Raw genomic sequence first — 20,642 nt, 5'->3', positions numbered from 1 at the left:
AAGCCCTGCCACATCCAACGAGCGTCAGAGCCGGTGTAGTAGGATTCAATCTTAAATCTGTATTGATGCTTTTGTTTGATGGTTCGTCTGAGGGCATAGTGGGATTTCTTATAAGTGTCCGGATTAGTCTCCCGCTCCTTGAAAGCGGCAGCTCTAGCCTTTAGCTACATGCGGATGTTGCTTGTAATCCATGGCTTCTGGTTGGGATATGTACGTACAGTCACTGTGGGGACGACATCATCGATGCACTTATTGATGAAGCTGATGACTGTGGTCAGATTTGCCAAATGAAGGGCCTGGGAGTGCTTTGTATGCATCTTTGTGTGTGGAGTAAAGGTGGTCAAGGATAATTTTTTCCCTGGTTGCACATATGACATGCTGGTAAAAATTTGGTAAAACTGATTTAAGTTTGCCTACATTAAAGTCCCCGGCTACAAGGAGCGCCGCTTCTGGGTGACCATTTTCTTCTTTGCTTATGGCCTTATAGAGTTGGTTGAGAGCGGTCTTAGTGCCAGCTTCACTTTGTGATGGTAAATAGACGGCTACGGATAATACAGATGAGTACTCTCTTGGTAGGTAGTGTGGTCGACAACTTATCATAAGGTACTCTACCTCAGGCGAGCAATAACTCGAGACTTCTTTAATATTTGACATCTCGCACCAGCTGTTATTGACAAAAAGACACACACCCCCACCCCTCGTCTTACCAGAGGTAGTGTCTCTGTTCTGCCGGTGCATTGAAAATCCCTGCCAGCTCAAAATGGTCAATTTCTTAGTTCAACCACGTCTCGTTGAAACATTGTTACAGTTTTTAATGTCCCGTTTTTAATGTAATCTTAATAATAGAGTTGAAGTCGGAAGTTCACATACATACTGTATTATTGAGTGGCAGACGTCGAGGGATTTATTTAGGATGGCTCAGTGAGAGAATCAGATCCAAGATGGTAGTGTCTCGACCAACTGATTTAGATACAGTTGAAGTCTTAGCCAAATACATTTAAACTCAGTTTTTCACAATTCCTGACATTTAATCCTAATAAAAATTCCCTGTTTTAGGTCAGTTAGGATTACCACTATTTGAAGAATGTGAAATGTCAGTATAATAGTAGAGAGAATGATTTATTTCAGATTGTATTTCTTTCAGCACATTCCCAGTGGGTCAGAAGATTACAAACACTCAATTGGTATTTGGTAGCATTGCCTTTAAATTGTTTAACTTGGGTCAAATGTTTCAGGTAGCCTCCCACAAGCTTCCCACAATAAGTTGGCTGAATTTTGGCCCATTCCTCCTGACAAAGCTGGTGTAACTGAGTCAGGTTTGTAGGCCTCCTTGCTCACATACACTTTTTCAGTTCTGTCCACAAATATTCTATAGGATTGAGGTCAGGGCTTCGTGATGGCCACTCCAACACCTTGACTTTGTTGTCCTTAAGCCATTTTGACACAACTTTGGAAATATGCTTTGGGTCATTGTCCATTTGGAAGACTAATTTGCGACCAAGTTTTAAACTTTCTGACTGATGTCTTGAGATGTTGCTTCAATATATCCACATAATTTCCAGCCTCATGATGCCATCTATTTTGTGAAGTACACCAGTCCCTCCTGCAGCAAAGCACCCCCACAACATGATGCTGCCACCCCCATGCTTCACAGTTGGGATGGTGTTCTTCGGCTTGCAGGCCTCCCCCTTTTTCCTCCAAACGATGGTCATTATGGCAAACAGTTCAATTTTTTTCATCAGACCAGAGGACATTTCTCCAGAAAGTTCGATATTTGTCCCCATGTGCAGTTGCAAACCGTAGTCTGGTTTTTCTATGGCGCATTTGGAGCAGTGGCTTCTTCCTTGCTGAGCGGCCTTTCAAGTTATGTCGATATAGGACTCAATTTACTGTGGATATAGATATTTTTGTACCTGTTTCCTCCAGCATCTTCACAAGGTCCTTTGCTGTTGTTCTGGGATTGATTTGCACTCTTCACACTAAAGTACGTTCATCTCTAGGAGACAGAACGCGTCTCCTTCCTGAGCGTTATTACGGCTGCGTGGTCCCATGGTGTTTATACTTGAGTACTATTGTTTGTACAGATGAACGTGGTACCTTCGGGCATTTGGAAATTGCTTCTAAGGATGAACCAGACTCGTGGAGGTCTACAATTTATTTTCTGAGGTCTTGGCTGATTTCTTTTGATTTCCCCATGATGTCAAGCAAAGAGGCACTGCGTTTGAAGATTGGCTTGAAATACATTCACAGGTACACCTCCAATTGACTCAAATGATGTCAATTAGCTTATCAGAAGCTTCTAAAGCCATGACATCATAATCTGGAATTTTCCAAGAAGTTTAAAGGCAGAGTCAACTTAGTGTATGTAAACTTCTGACCCACTGGAATTGTGGTACAGTGAATTATAGATCAAATAATCTGTCTGTAAACAATTGTTGGAAAAATGACTTGTGTCATGCACAAAGTCCTAACAGACTTGCCAAAACTATAGTTTGTTTAACAAGAAATGTGTGGAGTGGTTGAAAAATGAGTTTTAATGACTCCAACCTAAGTGTTTTTATATGTAAATAAATAAGTGCAAATAAATTTCACGTTAGCAAGGAGAATGGAAGGCATCGGGAGCTTACTCGCTCGCCTCAGGCTTCTCAGAAGGATCCCCGATCTGCCTCCCCTTTTCTGCCGTCTTTTCTTCACGCAAAAGGCGTGGATCTGGGCCTGTTCCAGTGAAAGCAGGATTTCCTTCTCGTCGGACTCATTAGAAGGAAAACATTTCCAGAAGTTATTTTCGGTCATAAGAGATGGTAGCAGCAACAGATATTTGTATTCCTCTACAATCTCTATGTTCTGACCTCTGATAGATGTTGCAGAGGTAGGTGCTGTATGCTTCCTGAAGTCTATGCACATCTCTTTGGTCTTATTGGTATTGAGGACCAAGTGTGATTCCTCACACCACTCTACAAAGTCATCTAGGACCGGGAGATGATGTTCCTCCTCATCATGCAACAGGCTGATCAAGGCAGTGTCATCAGCGAACTTAACTTTCCCATCATCTGTCAGGACGGGAACTAGTACAACTATTAGTGTACAAGATGTACAGGCTCACCTGTTTGTCGGGACATGGACTACAAGGTGACGAAAGCGTTCCACAGGGATGCGGGCACATGTTGAATTCATTGCTTCCCACAGTTGTGTCAAGTTGGCTGGATGTCCTTTGGGTGGTGGACTATTCTTGATACACACAGAAAACTGTTAAGCGTGAAAAAACAAACAGTTTTGTAGTTCTTGACACACTCAAACAGGTGCATCTGGCCCATTATACCATAATCCATACCGCGTTCAAAGGCACTTACATCTTTTGTCTTGCCCATTCCTCTTCAAAATCACACACATGCACAATCCATGTTTCAATTGTCACAAAGCTTGAGAGCTCAGTAACTTTCAACGCGACACCATCATAGGATGTCACCTTTCCAACAAGTCAATGCGGCAAATTTCTGCCCTGCTTGACCTGCACCGGTCAACTGTAAGTGCTGTTATTGTGGAGTGGAAACATCTCGGTATGCATCGGTGGTATGCAACACAAAATTGTCTGTCCTCGGTTGCAGCACTCACTACTGAGTTCCAAACTGCCTCTGGAAGAAAAGTCAGCACAAGAACTGTTCGTCGGGAGCTTCATGATATGGGTTTCCATGGCCGAGCAGCACTACAGCATACAATGACATTCTAGACGATTCACTTTAGGGAAGGCCCTTTCCTGTTTCAGCATGACAATGCCCCCATGCACAAAGCAAGGTCCATACAGAAATGGTTTGTCGAGATTGGTGTGGAAGATCCCATTGGGATGAATTGGAACGCTGACTGTGACCCAGGCCTAATCGTCCAACATCAGTGCCCGACCTCACTAATGCTTGTCACCCCAGCAATGTTCTAACATCTAGTGGAAAGCTTTCCCAGAAGAGTGGAGGCTGTTATAGCAGCAAAGGAGGGACCAACTACTATGATTGTATCAGAGTGGATTTACTAACGCTTTAGTTCTAGTAGCTATGTTGACTTGGCGTTAGCTAATATGTTGACAAATGTAGGCGGTGTGTAGTTAGTGATTATGATATGAAGGTTTGGCTTGGAAAGGTTTTTTCGCCTGGCCACAGACAGCTGATGTGTTGTGCACTGATGTCCAAAAGCAAAGGAAAAAGGTGAGAGGAGAAGACTGCGTAGATACGAAAAGGAATTCTCCAACAATCAAAGGGAGATCATGCTGTTTATATATATATTATTTTTACCTTTATTTAACTAGGCAAGCCAGTTAAGAACAAATTCTTATTTTCAATGACAACCTAGGAACAGTGGGTTAACTGCCTGTTCAGGGGCAGAATGACAGATTTGTACCTTGTCAGCTTGGCGGTTTGAACTTGCAACCTTCCGGTTACTAGTCCAACACTCTAACCACTAGGCTACCCTGCCACCCCGGCTGTTACGATAGTGAACTGTGTTTGAGTGTGATCAGGGGTGTATTCATTCCACCGATTCTGTTTCTTTAAACTTTCTTAAAAGGAAGCAAACGTAACTAAAACATACATGAATTTGTCCAATAGAAACTCTTGTTTGCAACTGCTGGACTAATAATTAAACCCTAGATCAGCTAGATGCAGGCAAGATTGTGGAAAGCACTATTGAATGTGTCAATGTCTGTCACCTTGATTACTCAAATGTGTCTTGACCTGTGCACCTACGTTGTAAACTTGAATTCATAGCCTAGGTTGTAGCAGGGAAAATCGAGTATCATGTAGTAGACTTAAACCTGTCAATGTTACTTTGAGCTGGGTGAATGGAATATGAATGACAGTCATCCAATATGCTGTAATAGAAATAAATCCATGCTCATAAAACAAATTCACGTCCTCCCTCATCTTAAACAGCACTGACCGCCACAGCACACAGTGTATATCAGATCAATGAATGTTGGTTGACTGAAATAAATATTATCACAGAAACAACATTGTGGCACTGTCTGAAATGTGAATAGGCCTACAAAAAGGTGTCCCCATTGCAATGTGTGATTTCATTATATATTTGATGTTGATGCAACATTTTTGGACAACCAAAGAGGCAAAAAACAACATTGAACCACCAGATGTGAAATGTTGCCCTGGGGGTTGCCTAAAGGCCCACACAAACTGTACAATTTTAGCCTTCTTATGCTACGACTTTACCACCTCAGACAAAATGTCCACATTGTGGGCAAATTATTAGGTCATAAACGATTGTTGGATGTCTTGGCTCGTTCAGTGTGACAGGGTCTAGGTCTGTGGATTAAGTACCACTATGTGCGGTCGTAGGCTTTGACAAAGTTCTGGCACTGTCAGAAATGTTGAGCCTTTATCCGTGTAGTGTGGTTGGTGTTACGAGCCGATACCAGAAGGAACAGGTCTGGAAGGAACAGGCCCAATACAAACAGGTCCGGCACCTGTGAATAGCTAGATTAATATAATAGTTTGATTTAAACGTTTACATGCTTTGCCAGAACAACGATTTCCCTAATAATCTTGTTTACATGGACATAAACCAAAATCAGACTACCTAATGGGATTTTGATAAAAGCAGAAAATGGGCAAGAATGACCGTCTACCGCGTTATTTTTGGGAAGCCTCTGACATACAACCTTTATATGTGAAAACAATTTCTGCACAAAGGTGCATACTTTCAGTTTTTCCGAACTCACTTCACTAGCGCATAAGCACAGAGGATTGCGCTGCCGGTGCTGGCACATGCGCAGATCAAATACACTAAATTGGTTATATCGTACAAATCAGCAAAACAAAAATGTTCTTTTTGGTCTTGATTTTAGTTTAGGGATAGGCATTAGGGTTAGTAGTGTGGCCAAGGTTAGGGTTAGGTTTAAAATCAGATATTATGGCTTTGTGGCTGTGCCAGCTAGTGACCACTCTGCACAGCTGCCTCCATGGCAAGATTAATGACGATAAATACCAACCTGTAGTGTGACACAATAATCGTAAAAGACAGAATCCTACATACAGTGTGAGAAGGGCTAAAAGGAGGTGAAAGATTAGGTTGAGAATCAGCAGAGGAGGGATACAGTACTGGCTGTGAGGATATGATCCAACAGCCTTCATGGACAATCTGTACCATCTCAACCCATGCTCAATAAAACACCAGTAAGAATCATGGTATCCCCTCCGGTCTTTCATATAGTAGCCTGCATTCTTTACAAACAGGAAGCAATATCATAACTCCAATTCCCTAGCCTTTAGGAAACTAAAGCTTTTCAGATCGTATAGTAGGATTTGATCATATGCAGTGAAGTGAGGCGGAAATTCTGTGGAGGGGATACACATGCTCATTAAAGAAAGCATTAGGCTAAATACTGTGGAGTGAATTTGACCATGGTGGGTGCCTCATACTCAGTTTTCAATGCTTGAGCATAAATCCTGTGAGATTAATTGAGATTAATTTCTGCCTAATATCTAATGATCTGTGACTACAAAACAAATTGCCATCAAGATACTAATCGGATTTGCATACCTGAACTGAAAAAATGTAGATAAGCTAAACAATCTGATGGAGCGATAAAAATTCTGTTATTTGCAAGAAAACCACAGTTTAAAGGCCCATCTTCTGAGTTCTACCTGAATGATAAGCTAAATGTGGGGCATTGACTGTTGAAATTCCTGCTTCCTTAACTTTTTGGCTTGTTGTGTTTGCTTGATTCCCATCTAATTCTGACATTATACCATTTTTTGTTGCATTGAGTAATTTCTCCTATCAAGGATGAATCCAGTGCTGACTCAGAACCTCAAAGAGCCAATAAAAGATTAGCAGCTATCTAAAAACGTTTTTTCCTCTTGAACCTCTGTTTGAATGATAACCCCCTATAACCTACTGTGAAACAATAACACTTGGTTGGCTAAGAAGTGAGAAAGCCACAAAGTTATAGTATAATATAAGGGGATGCCCAGTGCTGCGGGGCAAAGGCTCCGGACCAGCTGACTCACCCTGGTTCTGATTGAGATTCCTGAGAGAGGGCTTCTGGTAGACCCTGTCCTCGTAGATGGGGTCAATGTGGTGCTCAGGAGATTGGAGAGGTCGCAGCTCTGAGCCCAGGTGACTGTGTTGGCTGCTGTAGGAGCCTCTGGACCCTGAACACCATAACACAAACACAGGAAACATTGTTAATTGATTCCAAACATGGTTAATAACGACATCTAGTATTATCAAGCCTATTAACTACAGCATTTAAAACAATTTGAGAGCATATTTATTTATCAATATATAGACTGCTGAACTCATAGAAAACACAATTTTAGACATAATATATATAAAGATATTATCTCTCTGTCTGAGCATGTGAACCCACCTGCCAAGCTGCCAGGCCTCCCGAGGGTGGCGTTGGCGTAGAGCTCGTGGGAGATCTTGTACTGGTCAGAGGAGTGCTGCATGCGCTTGCTGGGGGACAGGGTGGCGTAGTTACCCACAGTGGAGCTGAACTGATGGAGAGGGGACGAACCCGAGGCATTGCCTGAAGAGGCCATGTGCAGTGGAGACGTGGAGGACAGCCCGGCAGACCCCACCACCATGTTTATGGGGGAGCTGGTGCTATAGGACTTTGCCAGCCGGCTGGGGGACTGCTTGGGCGAGGAGACCCGCTGCAGGGTGGCGTAGCTGGGCATGTCGGAGGCTGAGCCAAGGCGCTGGAGCTTGGTGGGCGAGCCCACGGCCTGTATGGAGTGGGGGGAGCTCACGCGTTGGGCGGGCAGGGTGGAGCAAGAGTAGTACATGGAAGGAGTGGGTGGGGCGTCAGGCATGTGGAAGGCGCTGCCATGGCTCTGGGCAAACAACTCTCTATCTCTGCACTGGGACTGGGAGGAGTCTACACTGGCAGCCATTTGGGCTGCACGGCTAGATGTCACCTGGAGAAACACAGGAAGAACCTTATTATTGTTTCAACTGACATTTACTCTGTTCCCAACCCCAAAAGGACATGTATCATTGGTACAGCTGTAAATATAGTGAGCTCTAAAGGTATTGGGGCAGTGACACATTTGCTGCTGTTAAGGCTCTACACTCCAGTACTTTGGATTTGAAATGATACAATGACTATGAGTTTAAAGTGCAGACTGTCAAATTTAGTTGTAGGGTATTTTCATCCATATCATTTAGAAATTACATCACTTTTGTACATAGTTCCCACATTTTTAGGGGACCAAAAGTACTGCGTAACTTGACACTTTTAATGTCAATAAGAATATAATATGTTTCTAACACGTCTACATTAATGTGGATGCTTCCATGATTATGGATAGCCCTGAATGAATCGTGAATAATGATGAGTGAGAAAGTTACAGACACACAAATACCATACCCCCAAGACATGCTAACCTCTCACCATTACAATAACATGGGAGGTTAGCATTTTTTGTAACCTTCTCACTTACCATTATTCATGATTCATTGAGGATTATCCGTAATCATGGTAGCATCCTCAAAGTGTTTGGAAACATATGATATTCTTATTTACAATAAAAATGACAATACATTATTTACCATTCATTTCTACTGGGCACAAAATAATCATAAAAACAACCAGAACAAACAGCAAATGCATCCAACAAGTTTGTAGTCACAAGCTTGATGGGGGACTATGTACAAAAGGTGCTGTAATTCCTAAACGGTTCACCCGATACGGATGAAAATACCCTCAAATTAAAGCTGACAGTCTGAATTTTAACTTAATAGTAATTTTATCATTTAAAATCGAAAGTGCTCGAGTATAGAGTCAAAACTGCTCAAAATGTGTCACTGTCACAATATTTTTGGAGCTAACTGGGGGTATATATTATTATTATTTTTATTTTATTTTTTATTATTGTTTCATTTACATCTCTTTTTGACCTGCACTGTTGGAGCTCGGAGCTTAAGAATTTCACTGTACCCTGCAAATACATCTGCGAGTGTGACCCTGTGCATGTGAGTAATAAACTAAACTAATTTAATCTTCTATCTAGATCACATGCCATCTTGAAATCCAAACTATACAGCGAAAAGGCTAAATTATCTTTGACCTTGGCAATCTAAGAGCCTGTTCCAAATGGCACTCTATTCCTTATATAGTCCATTACTTTTGACCAGGGCTCTAAAACTAGTGCACTACTGTATATAGGGAACATGGTGCCATTTGGGACACACAATAAACCTCACCCACCTGGTTGTAACTGTGGATTGCCCCTCCCACCTGACCCCCGCGGGGTGGGGCCTCTAGTGTCTGGTTGCTGTGGTAACCGGCTGGGTAAGGGAGTGTTCCATCCTGATTGTTGAGCTTAAGTGCACTCTGGGATAGCAGGCCTTGTCCTGTTTTGGAAGGAGAGTGGAGCTGAAATATTGAGACAATCTCTTACCCTCTGTGTCTGTATCCCCCATACTCTCTTTCTCCTCTGCCTCTCTGCATCCATCACGCTCTCCCTCTCTCTACCTCTCTTTCAGCATCTCTCTCCCAGTCTGTCTCTCCCAGTCTCTCTCTCCCAGTCTCTCTGTACATAACTACCTTTCTATCTACCAACCTCTTTCTCTGCCTCTCTATCTGCCTCTCTCTCTCTCCCTCCCTCTGTCTCTCTCCCTCTGTCTCTCTCCCTCCCTCTGTCTCTCTCCCTCTGTCTCTCTCCCTCCCTCTGTCTCTCTCCCTCCCTCTGTCTCTCTCCCTCCCTCTGTCTCCCTCCCTCTGTCTCTCTCCCTCTGTCTCTCTCCCTCCCTCTGTCTCTCTCCCTCTGTCTCTCTCCCTCCCTCTGTCTCTCTCCCTCCCTCTGTCTCTCTCCCTCTTTCAGACCCAGAGAGGGAAAGCATGTATAATGGATCAGAAGGAATTGGGAGTCACTGAGCACAAGTGGTGCGGAATGAGGCCGACAATAAAGGTAATCAGACTACAGAGTTGTTTGGGCCTCACTACTCTCGTACGGGTAATTTCAAAAGCATGCAGAAAAACTAACGCTGACCTGCATTTTTGTGCTTTGCCAGAACTCCTGTAAATAACAGCAGAGTGAGCATTCAATTCAAATAGTAACACTAACATCAGCATTTTATTTCCATAGGCCTACATTTTCATTACATTATCCAAGCAATATTATGCAGTATATTGTATTATATACTGTATATTAGCCACAGTGTTGTAAATCAAAAATATAATTACTGCACACAAAAATAAATACAATTTACTCCACACTACAGTATAATAGCACACAATCTTCAGCAACATAGCTGTGAGTACTGTGCGTGTCATTAAATAAAATGCTGTGAACCTGTTTCTGTGTGACCTGTTTCAGTGCTCTACACCGCTCTCAGGTCAGTGAGACTTCCTGCATTGACTGCCTTCACACCTTCCCCTGTGTTTACTCTCATATCCATGTTGTTCTGGCAACACCCAACTCATTTTCACATTAGCGTGGAGTAACTGGCCCAATGACTGCCTTTGTCACACACACACACACAAGCATCTCATCTCTCACCCCCCCCCATCATCATTTTCATTCAAGAAAAGTGAGCTAGCTCATTATTAAAATTATGATTTTAACTAGCACTGAAAATGCTGTCGTAAGTGACTCTATATTATTTATCTTGTGACATTTATCTATGACGGCTATATGAAAATGACCACAGAAATGTTTCTGCAACAACTTCATACTGTTACATATGTACACTGGAGCATTTAAGTAGTTGAGTATTTCATAAATACATAATCATGTCAATGGTATCGAGTTTTTGGTTGAGGATTTCTGGAATTTAAGTGAATACTACAGGGTCCTTCTTAGAAGAGTCCGTGTGCGTGCGCGTGCGTGTGGTAAAGTAAAGTAGTCCAGCAGTCCAGAGGAATATCCCTGGCAAGGTGGTCGCTCAGGGTGCTTTAAATATGCAGGGAGTGGCTCCTTTAATTCATCTAGTCTATAACACATTTCCATTTTTCATCAAGACGCTATTTTTAGCGTAACTGATAGGGAGGGAATGTAGAGTGCAGTGCACGTGCAAACACAGTCTATGACACACACGCATGTACGCACGCACACGTACGTACGTACGTACGTACACACATAGAAATACAGACACACACACAGACAGCATATACTATCTGCATATGTTCTTTCTTTCTAGCCCCAAAAACCTCTCTGCACTTTTCAGCACATTGAATATGAATGTGATTGCTTTATAGTGGCTGATTTGAAACCATATTCCTCGTACACATGTGTACTCTGCTGTGCTCAAAGGAAGCTGCTGACGCCTCGGCGAGACATCATTTCCATATCAAACCCTTGACATACGCTGAATCTCTCCTGACAGCTAATACTCTCTTAGTAGGTCATAGTAAAAAGATGAAGATCATTGCTTGGATCAAATGAAGTGAGGGCATTTGGGATCAGAAGAAAAGGGGAAACAACTGTTTTGAATGCAGAACGCAAACGTGATGAGAGACTTGAACACCTGCGGTATCTAGTTCCTGATTGAAACGTTCAAAGTCATTGACATCACTCAGTGCTAAAAGAGAAAGATCCTATCACCGAGCATTTCTGTATCTGGTTGATTTTGTATAGATCATTCTTGACATTCTTCTTGACATTTAGACTATTGATAAGCATAAAAAGTGTTGCAGTGAACGTATGCTATTTGTGTTGGCTTGAACAATATCTTCCTGCCTGTTTCATTTGGGACGACATGATATTTGTCTATTTCTAGTGAATTCATGAATTCTAAAATACACTATATATATACAAAAGTATTTGGACACCCCTTCAAATTAGTGGATTTGGATATTTCAGTCACACCCGTTGCTGACAGGTATATAAAATCGAGCACACAGCCATGCAAGATCCATAGACAAATATTGGCAGTAGAATGGCTTTACTGAAGAGCTCAGTGACTTTCAACATGGCACCGTCATAGGATGCCACCTTTCCAACAAGTAAGTTTGTCAAATTTCTGCCCTGCTAGAGCTGCCCCGGTCAACTGTAAGTGCTGCTATTGTGAAGTGGAAACGTCTAGGAGCAACAACGGCTCAGCCGCAAAGTGGTAGGCCACACAAGCTCACAGAACAGGACATTCACTACCGAGTTCCAAACTGTCCATGGAACCAACATCAGCACAATAACTGTCGCCATTGGACTTTTGAGCAGTGGAAACATGTTCTCTGGAGTGATGGATCACACTTCACCATCTGGCAGGCCGACCGACGAATCTGGGTTTGTCGGATGACAGGAGAAGGTTACCTGCCCCAATGCATAGTGCCAACTGTAAAGTTTGGTGGATGAGGAATATTAGTCTGGGGCTGTTTTTCATGGTTCCGGCTAGGCCCCTTAGTTCCAGTGTAGGGAAATCTTAACGATACAGGATGCAATTACATTATAGACCATTCTGTGCTTCTAACTTTTGGGGACAGTCCTAATCGCTCAACATCAGTACCCGACCTCACTAATATTCAGCGATATTCCAACATCTAGTGGAAAGCATTCCCAGAAGAATGGAGGCTGTTCTAACAGCAAAGGGGGGGACCAACTACATATTAATTCCCATGATTTTGGAAGGGGATGTTCGACAAGCAGGTGTACACATACTTGGTATGGTAAGGATACAATGTCTTTCAGCTTGGAAATCAAAATTTTTATTCACGTTTCAACTTTTGAAAAAGTTGACATTCAATGTATATCTAAAATTGTGTGAGATCTGTCGACGTGCCCTTGAGCAGGGTGTTGTCCCTGGTTGCTTCTGTGGGTCGCTCTGGATGGGAGTCTGTTAGATCACTGAATGTGATGTAAATCGGCTTCACTGCAAGTAGATGGTACGTTTTAATATATAAAAAAATGTATCTGCACTGTATAACGTAAGGAGCGTCCTTACTGTCACCTGTGGAGAATTCCTGGGAGTCAAGGATCCCAGATTCCTGGAGTGACCTAATGCAGGAGTCCACCAGCTCCAAGCCAGTCGTCAGTTCCTCCTCAATGTCCTTCTGTCCATCTGTGGAGACACAGCAATGAGTGGAGAAGCAGGATTATTGTCCCGTTACCTCACAAATAGTCAAATGTTTACAAGCAGCTGAGGTTTACTACAGGCACACTGACGGCAAAGTGGTAGTGACCATGTTAGATAAGCCAAAAGTTTTGTAGCTTCACTGTTTACTGAAACGTGTCTCTGCCATGCTGTACCGTCTCCTTGTCTATCTGTCTGTCTGTGCCTACAGAAACGGACATACTTCTCCTCTGTCTTCAGTTTGGCAAACAGTGCCAAGGGATAAAGGCTTACACAAGAGGGTTAAGATCAGCATTAATCTCTCTTCTATAGTGGCAGGCATGGAGGCTGAAGCTACTAGCAGTAGACACTTAGTCCTCTACCGTATAAGGATGATTACTAGCGTTTTAACTCAAGGATAATTATGTTTGTGCAACCTCCCTAAACTCATCGCAAACATTTCTAAACTCATCCATTGGTCCTGTGTGGCTCAGTTGGTAGAGCATGGCACTTGCAATGCCAGCGTTGTTGGTTCGATTCCCATGGGGGATCAAAGTGAAAATGTATGCGTTGCTAAAGGTAATACAAATCAGTGGAACTTTCATAGAGTAAATGACTAAGGGGAAGCAGAAACCTGAACATGACTTGCAGTCATAAATCTTTTAGCACTGCTTCAATCAAATGCTAAACTACCTGTGTTTGATACTTTAGAAGACAAGGTTGTGGTCTGTGGTTCATTCTTTGCTCGAAGATCATCAATCTAGTCTCAACTAGATGTGCATATTTCACACTGGACAGACAGATCTGTTGCTGTTCTGTCTGACAAATTATGACAGCTGTCCAGATGTAGGAGCAAGGCATGGTCCACACCACTCCACCCCCAAGATATCATTACAATATGTACACAATTCCAAGGAGGGTTCCGCATGCTCTGTCACATAATATAGAACGAGATGCATTGGTGCAGGATTTAGTACAACGTACCTTGGTTATTCCACCGAAACTTCTCATCTGCTGAACTGAAAGAGAGAAAGAAACAGATCATGGTCAGAATAGAAAAGCAGCAAACCTTCATTTTCCTCTGCCGTAGCATCCTAATGCCCCAGACCTGAGCACTACCTGATGACTGGAACATTTTCATCCATTTGTCTGTCTGTCTGTCTGTCTGTCTGTCTGTCTGTCTGTCTGTCTGTCTGTCTGTCTGTCTGTCTGTCTGTCTGTCTGTCTGTCTGTCTGTCTGTCTGTCTGTCTGTCTGTCTGTCTGTCTGTCTGTGTGGTGTTACTAGGCTACAGTACTGTAGAGCAGAGCACAATGGGAGTGGGGATGACTAAAGGGATCCCTTCCTCCCTTCCTCTGGTCAACATGGGGTCATCTGTCAGAGCAGCCCAGCCAGCCAGCACTAAGCCTGAACAGGTTCTCCCTCCAGGGGGAGGTGAGGGGTGTGCACAACACACCATCCAGAGACACAAGGGACACGTGGTCTGGAGAGAACAAGCTTTCAGAGCCACCAGTGCACCCCCCCATAGCCACCACCCCACCCTCCTCGCCCCTTCAGAACCGCCACCCACCCCTCCCCCGAAGCACTAGGAGGGTGAAAAATATTAACAATGTAGCCATGAAAGCACCATCTAGCTAAAGCTTCTTAGGGATCGGCGTCCCGTCAAGGGACAGTTGTAAATCATGCAGCACCTTGTGACATGATCGCAGATTTTAGAGAAACAACAAATGTCGGACATATAAGTGTCTTATATCGGCTGAAAGCTTACATTTTTGTTAATATAACTGCACTGTCCAATTTACAGTAGCTATTACTGCATAAAAATGCCAAACTATTGTTTGAGGAGAGCTCCTAACCACTATAGGTTTGATAAATTAACCTCTGAAGGTGAAATGTGTACTTGCATTCTGAAATCTTGCCCTGATTTCTCATCCAAAAAGTCCCAGAGATAACATGAAGTGTCGTTTTGTTAGATAAAATCATTTTTCATATCCTAAAAAGGTCCATATAGCATGCACAATCGATTTTGTATTTCCACTCGTTCAATTTGCAAAGAAAGGAATCTGTGAAAATCTAAACCTAAACGTTGTTTCAACCGGTCAAATCACGTTCATATGTATTCCTCAGAGATCCTAGAACGTAACCAGACTTCACTATATCATTAGGGGTGTAGTATATCCTATCGGACACCATATTTAGTCAAAGATCAATGACGCGGGCAGTCTTCACTTGAACGACTCTAACTTTGTCAAATAAGCACCAATCGGGGTCAAACAAAGCTAGTTAGATAGCCAATGAGCCGGGCTTCTGAGAATCCATGTATATGTCGTAAAATGTAGCTACTAACCTAGTATGACAGCATGCCTTTTCCTTTTGGACAAGAATTATAAGAATATTCAGAGTTAGGAAGTTGTTGAACTTATAATATGGCTACTAATACTGGAAAAGCTAAATCAAAGTCCAAGTTTACAGATTTGCCTATATTCTGAAAAATGTCATACGAACGCAAATGTCTCCTTCACGATTTGCACAAATGTACCTGGGTGACTTCACACTAAATGTCATGTAGTTCGCTCATACTTCAAGTTACCCGTCTGAAACTTTGCACATACACGGCTGCCATCTTGTGTACACCATCGGAATTACAACCAGAGTGATGGCTAGAACTGGGACCTTTCTCTTGCATTTCAAGTATTGTGGTAAGAAAACAATTTTGTTCTTTGTATTTTCTTCTACCAGATCTATTGTGTTGTATTCTCCAACATTCAATTCACATTTCCACAAACTTCAAAGTGTTTCCTTTCAAATGGTACCAATAATATGAATATCCTTGCTTCAGGGCCTGTGCTACAGGCAGTTAGATTTGGTATGTCATTTTAGGCGACACTTGACAAAAAAAAGGGTCTATCCCTAAGAAGATTTATTAACACATCACAATGAATTGCAACTCACTGCTGTTCATGGAGACCTGATTCTGCCAGGTTACAGCCAGGGGTGCTTAATTCTATACAGGCTATATTTCTAATTCTACATGAGTGGATGACTATTCCAGGTGGTAAAATGGCTCCCCACTGAGAAATCAACTGCTGCCCTCTCATCAGAGCAGAGTCTGGCACAGAGTGCTGCTTCTGCCAGCCAGCCTTGATCCTTTTCATGGGGTGATATGTTGACGTAGTCGCTAAGCCAGGGCCGTCACATGGACTCAGATAACCACACTGGGATCGATGGGAGATTATCTCTGATCTGGAGCACACAAACAACAATCATAATAACTATGGAGTCACTGGAAATGGGAGCTTGAGTGGAGTATCGGGATCTGCTGTCCCCCATCACATGATTAATGTGAGTGTCCCAGTGAAGGTCTGGCCCAACGCTAGCTGCCTCAGAGCTCAGCCGCCACTGTGATCACTAGGCTAAATGGTCATTCACTGGCCCTTTGACCAAGTAGCAGCTGCTAAATCATCCTATTGATTTCTCCTTCACAGTTCCTATTGTGAGGCTGTCTCCGTTTACAGTGGGGTGACGAATTGCCAGAGAAAACAAAACTAATAGGGGCTCAACATCGGCCCGCAAGTGCTCAGTCATCACCCGTTCTTTATTGAACAATAAACACATACAGCACCGCACCGGCACAGGGCAGGGGAGGAAGAGAGGAAAGGGAAGAGGGTCAGTGTGTTGGGCATGAGTGGCCTCTCACAGAGACACTCCGATGGTCTGAAAGGATTGATGATAATAACCAGTGCCTCCTATCTCACTCCTGTGTTTGCCTCAATAGTTTCCCCCTACGTTTTAAACTATAGCATGCCTGTAGGCCTACATCTCAGTCTACAAGTCTTAAGCTCTAAAACTACTAGGATATACAGTGACATGACTCGAGAGAAATAGAAGCAATTAAAAACTAAAAACTAAGTTTCAAAGATGCACTACGCAGAAATCGCTCCCCCATTTCCAGGTTGCTAAAATTCTAATAGTTCGCCTAATTTCATTTTATGTGACAAAACAAGCAAGTACAGTGTAGAAAATCATTGTACCATCTAAACCGCTGTGAAATATATTTTCCATAACCAGCAATATTGTATTTTCAGCAGGTGTACAATAACAAAAGTAAAAGATGCAAAAACAAAACTTAAGAATTAGAAGCATATATAACATTATAGCTTCCATCCATCTCCTCACCCCTACCTGGCCTCAAACCAGGGACCCTCTGCACACACTGACAACAGCCACCCTTGAAGCATCATTACCCATCACTCCACAAGAGCCGCAGCCCTTGCAGAGCAAGGGGAACAACTACTTCAAGGTCTCAGAGCGAGTGACGTCACCGATTGAAACGCTATTAGCGCGCACCATCGCTAACTAGCTAGCCATTTCACATCAGTTACACATAGAAATAGTGCACATAGAACAGATCTACTGCCTCTTAGACTTGCTTTCAGTGAGAATGATCTATATTACGCCCAAAAAGTTTCCTATTGCAGCTTTAAGTGAGAGGTAGCCATTGGACTGAAGCCGAAAAATGAAGGAAATTCACGAGCACTACAATGCATACTTCACCCATGCTCTACCAAGGTTTTCCAGCACACAGCTTCGACCTACAATAGTAGCTATGTTGGTTTATTGTACTTCCAACAATATGTAGGCAGGTTGCTTATGATTCAAACCTTCTTAAACAGGCTAATTCATACTCTTCAGAGGTATAATGAAAAGCCAACTGACATTTACTCCTGATGTGCTTACCTGTTGCATCCTCTACAACCACTGTGGTTATTATTTGACCCTGCTGGTCATTTATGAACATGTGAACATCTTGAAGAACGATCTGGCCTTAATGACCATGTACTCTTATAATTTCCTCTCGGCACAGCCAAAAGAGGACTGGCCACTCCTCAGAGCCTGGATCCTCACTAGGTTTCTTCCCAGATTCCAGCCTTTCAAGGGAGTTTGTCATAGCCACCACGCTTCTACATCTGCATTGCTTGCTCTCTGGGGTTTTAGGCTCGGTTTCTGTATAAGCACTTTGTGACAACTTCTGATGTAAAAAGGGCTTTACAAATGAATGTGATTGATTGCTTGATAATGGACTTTACAGGGTACTGCTATTAAAATAATAAAGTATAGTCTCAACGTCAACAGTGAAGAGGTGTCTCCAGGATGCTGGCCTTCAAGGCAGAGCTGCAAAGAAAAAGCCATTTGTCAGACTGGCCAATAAAAATATAAGATTAAGATGGGCAAAAGAACAGACACTGGCCTTCCCGACTCCAGGAAGGCATGCATCCCAGAGTCGCCTTCATCACTGCTGATGTTGAGACTGGTGTTTGCGGGTATTATTTAATGAAGCTGCCAGTTGAGGACTTGTGAGGCGTCTGTTTCTCAAACTAGATACTCTAATGTACTTGTCCACTTGCTCAGTTGTGCACCGGGCCCCCCACTCCTCTTTATATTCTGGTTAGGGCCAGTTTGCGCTGTTCTGTGAAGGGAGTAGTACACAGCGTTGTGCGTGAGCTTCAGTTTCTTGGTAATTTCTCGCATGGAATAGCCTTCGTTTCTCAAAACAAGAATAGACTGACGAGTTTCAGAAGAAAGTTCTTTGTATCTGGCCTTTTTGAGCCTGTAATCAAACCAAACAAATGCTGATGCTCCAGATACTCAACTAGTCTAAATAAGGCCAGTTTTACTGCTTCTTTAATCAGCTGTGCAACATAATTGCAAAAAAAGGGGATTATAATTATCAATTAGCTTTTTAAAATGATAAACCTGGATTAGATAACACAACGTGTCACTGGAACACAGGAGTGATGGTTGTTGATAATGGGCCTCTGTACTAGAGGTCAGGGTGAGGATGACGAGCACGCAGATGAGTTTCCCTGAGACGATTTCTGATAGTTTGTGCAGACATTCTTTGGTTGCTTAAACCCCCAGTTTCATCAGCTGTCCGGGTGGCTGGTCTTAGACGATCCCGCAGGTGAAGAAGCCGGATGTGGAGGTCCTGGGCTGGTGTGGTTACATATGGTCTGCAGTTGGGAGGCCGGTTGGAAGTACTGCCAAACTCTCAAACGATGTTGGTGGTGGCCTATGGTAGAGAAATGATCATTAAATGCTCTGGCAACAGCTCTGGTGGACATTCCAGTAGTCAGCACGACAATTGCACGCTCCCTCAAAATTGGATTATTTCTGTGGCATTGTGTTTTGTGGCCTTTTATTAACCCCAGCACAAGGTGCACCTAGGCCTGTTAAGGTGACTGTATTGCGGTCACGAGTCATGGCGGCAGTTAAATTCCACTTGCCCGTTTAGTCATTAGTAGCTTACCAAACTTGCTAATAACTGCCTGGTACTCTGACATCAAAGCAAATGTAATCTAAAATCTAGTTAAACACTTCGTGAGAACCCATGAGACTTCATATAGGCTATGCAATTGTGTGAGAAAACAGAGTTTTGATTGACTCTTAAAAAAGGAGGACCCCATCAGCTTTCTATAGGCTAGGCCTACATTTATTTCTTATTTTCATCGACACTGGTGCCATATTGGAATAGATATGATGGTAATAATATTTGAATTTAACATTTCGCTTCAAACAAATACATACTGTAATGTAATGAAACGGGCAGGGAGCAAGCCTCGGACCTTGGACCTTCTAGACCGAAGTCCAGCGCGCTATCGACTGTGCCCCAAAAGCATGCTCAAGCGACAGTCGATATCAGCGTTTATAAACCCAGGGTCTTTACACTAATCCCTAGTTTTCGAAGAGCGCGTTGTCGCGCGAGCTTGCGACTCAACATATTTTATAGGAACGCGTTCACCGGTCAAGCACACGCACGTTCGTGGATGCAAGGTCCGATCACTTCTAACACCAATACAATGAAACGGGCAGGAAGCAGGCCTCGAACCTTCTAGCCCGAAGTCCAGCGCGCTATCGATTGTGTCCCAAAAGCATGTTCAAGCGGAATACTCGATATCCGCGTTTATAAACCCAGGGTCGTTACAATAAGAGCAACCTACTTTCATCAGCGATCTGTTGCACCGAAAATTCTTTATTCTATGATCTTGATACACACTACTCGTGTGTTACGACAGGTTATATTTCAAGTCTATCTCTAAAGGGCTAGTTGAACTTTAGCTCAAAACAGTTTCTCATATTGATTTACTACTACACAATCAATCCAATCTGTCTGGATAATAACTTTAAAAGAGAGCGTAATTGTTGGTGTGATTAACAAGTGCTGCAGCTGCAGGTCACCATCTGTAGACTCAGTTAATCACACTGCTGTTATCTCGATGTGCTGGTTATTGACAGATAATCGAATCTCAGGTTACATTCCCATGATGATATCATCAATATTAACCATCTCTCATATAATTAGGTTGGTGGAAATTAAGAAAATATGCATATATAAGCTACTATAATTGTAGCAAAGTGCAGAGCTGGTGTGTGTGTGTGTGTGGATATTGTGTGTTAGTGCTAAGAGCAGCACTATAAAGTGAGGACAAGAAGAGCAAGGTTGAGTTCAGAGTGTTAGAGCAGTTAAAGATATAACTGTAACCAATGGCTTATTAAACCGGAGGAGGTTATGCAGCATGGCAGCCGAACACTCTCCTGTTTAAACAACATAGCTATTTTATCACCATTGAGACCATGGTCTCTTTTGCA

At 42.9% G+C, this 20,642-nt stretch overlaps 1 protein-coding gene across 8 annotated transcripts in view; it reads right to left on the bottom strand.

The window, feature by feature from the left end:
* Positions 1–20,642, bottom strand: part of LOC118402064 (catenin delta-2-like) — a 146,230-nt gene that overhangs the window by 57,846 nt on the left and 67,742 nt on the right. For 7 of the 8 annotated variants that reach the window (XM_052476918.1, XM_052476917.1, XM_035799928.2 and 4 more), the window contains 5 exons: positions 13,981–14,015; positions 12,889–13,005; positions 9,218–9,363; positions 7,373–7,925; positions 7,011–7,154 (listed from right to left, as the gene is read on the bottom strand). In XM_052476918.1, the coding sequence (XP_052332878.1) occupies positions 7,011–7,154; positions 7,373–7,925; positions 9,218–9,363; positions 12,889–13,005; positions 13,981–14,015 (995 nt within the window). The remainder of the gene's footprint in view (positions 1–7,010; positions 7,155–7,372; positions 7,926–9,217; positions 9,364–12,888; positions 13,006–13,980; positions 14,016–20,642) is intronic. The other variant, XM_052476919.1, reaches the window with a different exon arrangement.

This window comes from Oncorhynchus keta, chromosome 23 (assembly GCF_023373465.1).
Source record: "Oncorhynchus keta strain PuntledgeMale-10-30-2019 chromosome 23, Oket_V2, whole genome shotgun sequence".
In the NCBI taxonomy this organism is placed as follows: domain Eukaryota; kingdom Metazoa; phylum Chordata; class Actinopteri; order Salmoniformes; family Salmonidae; genus Oncorhynchus; species Oncorhynchus keta.
Note: the sequence above shows the minus strand (reverse complement) of the source record. Positions and strands in the feature narration are given on the sequence as shown.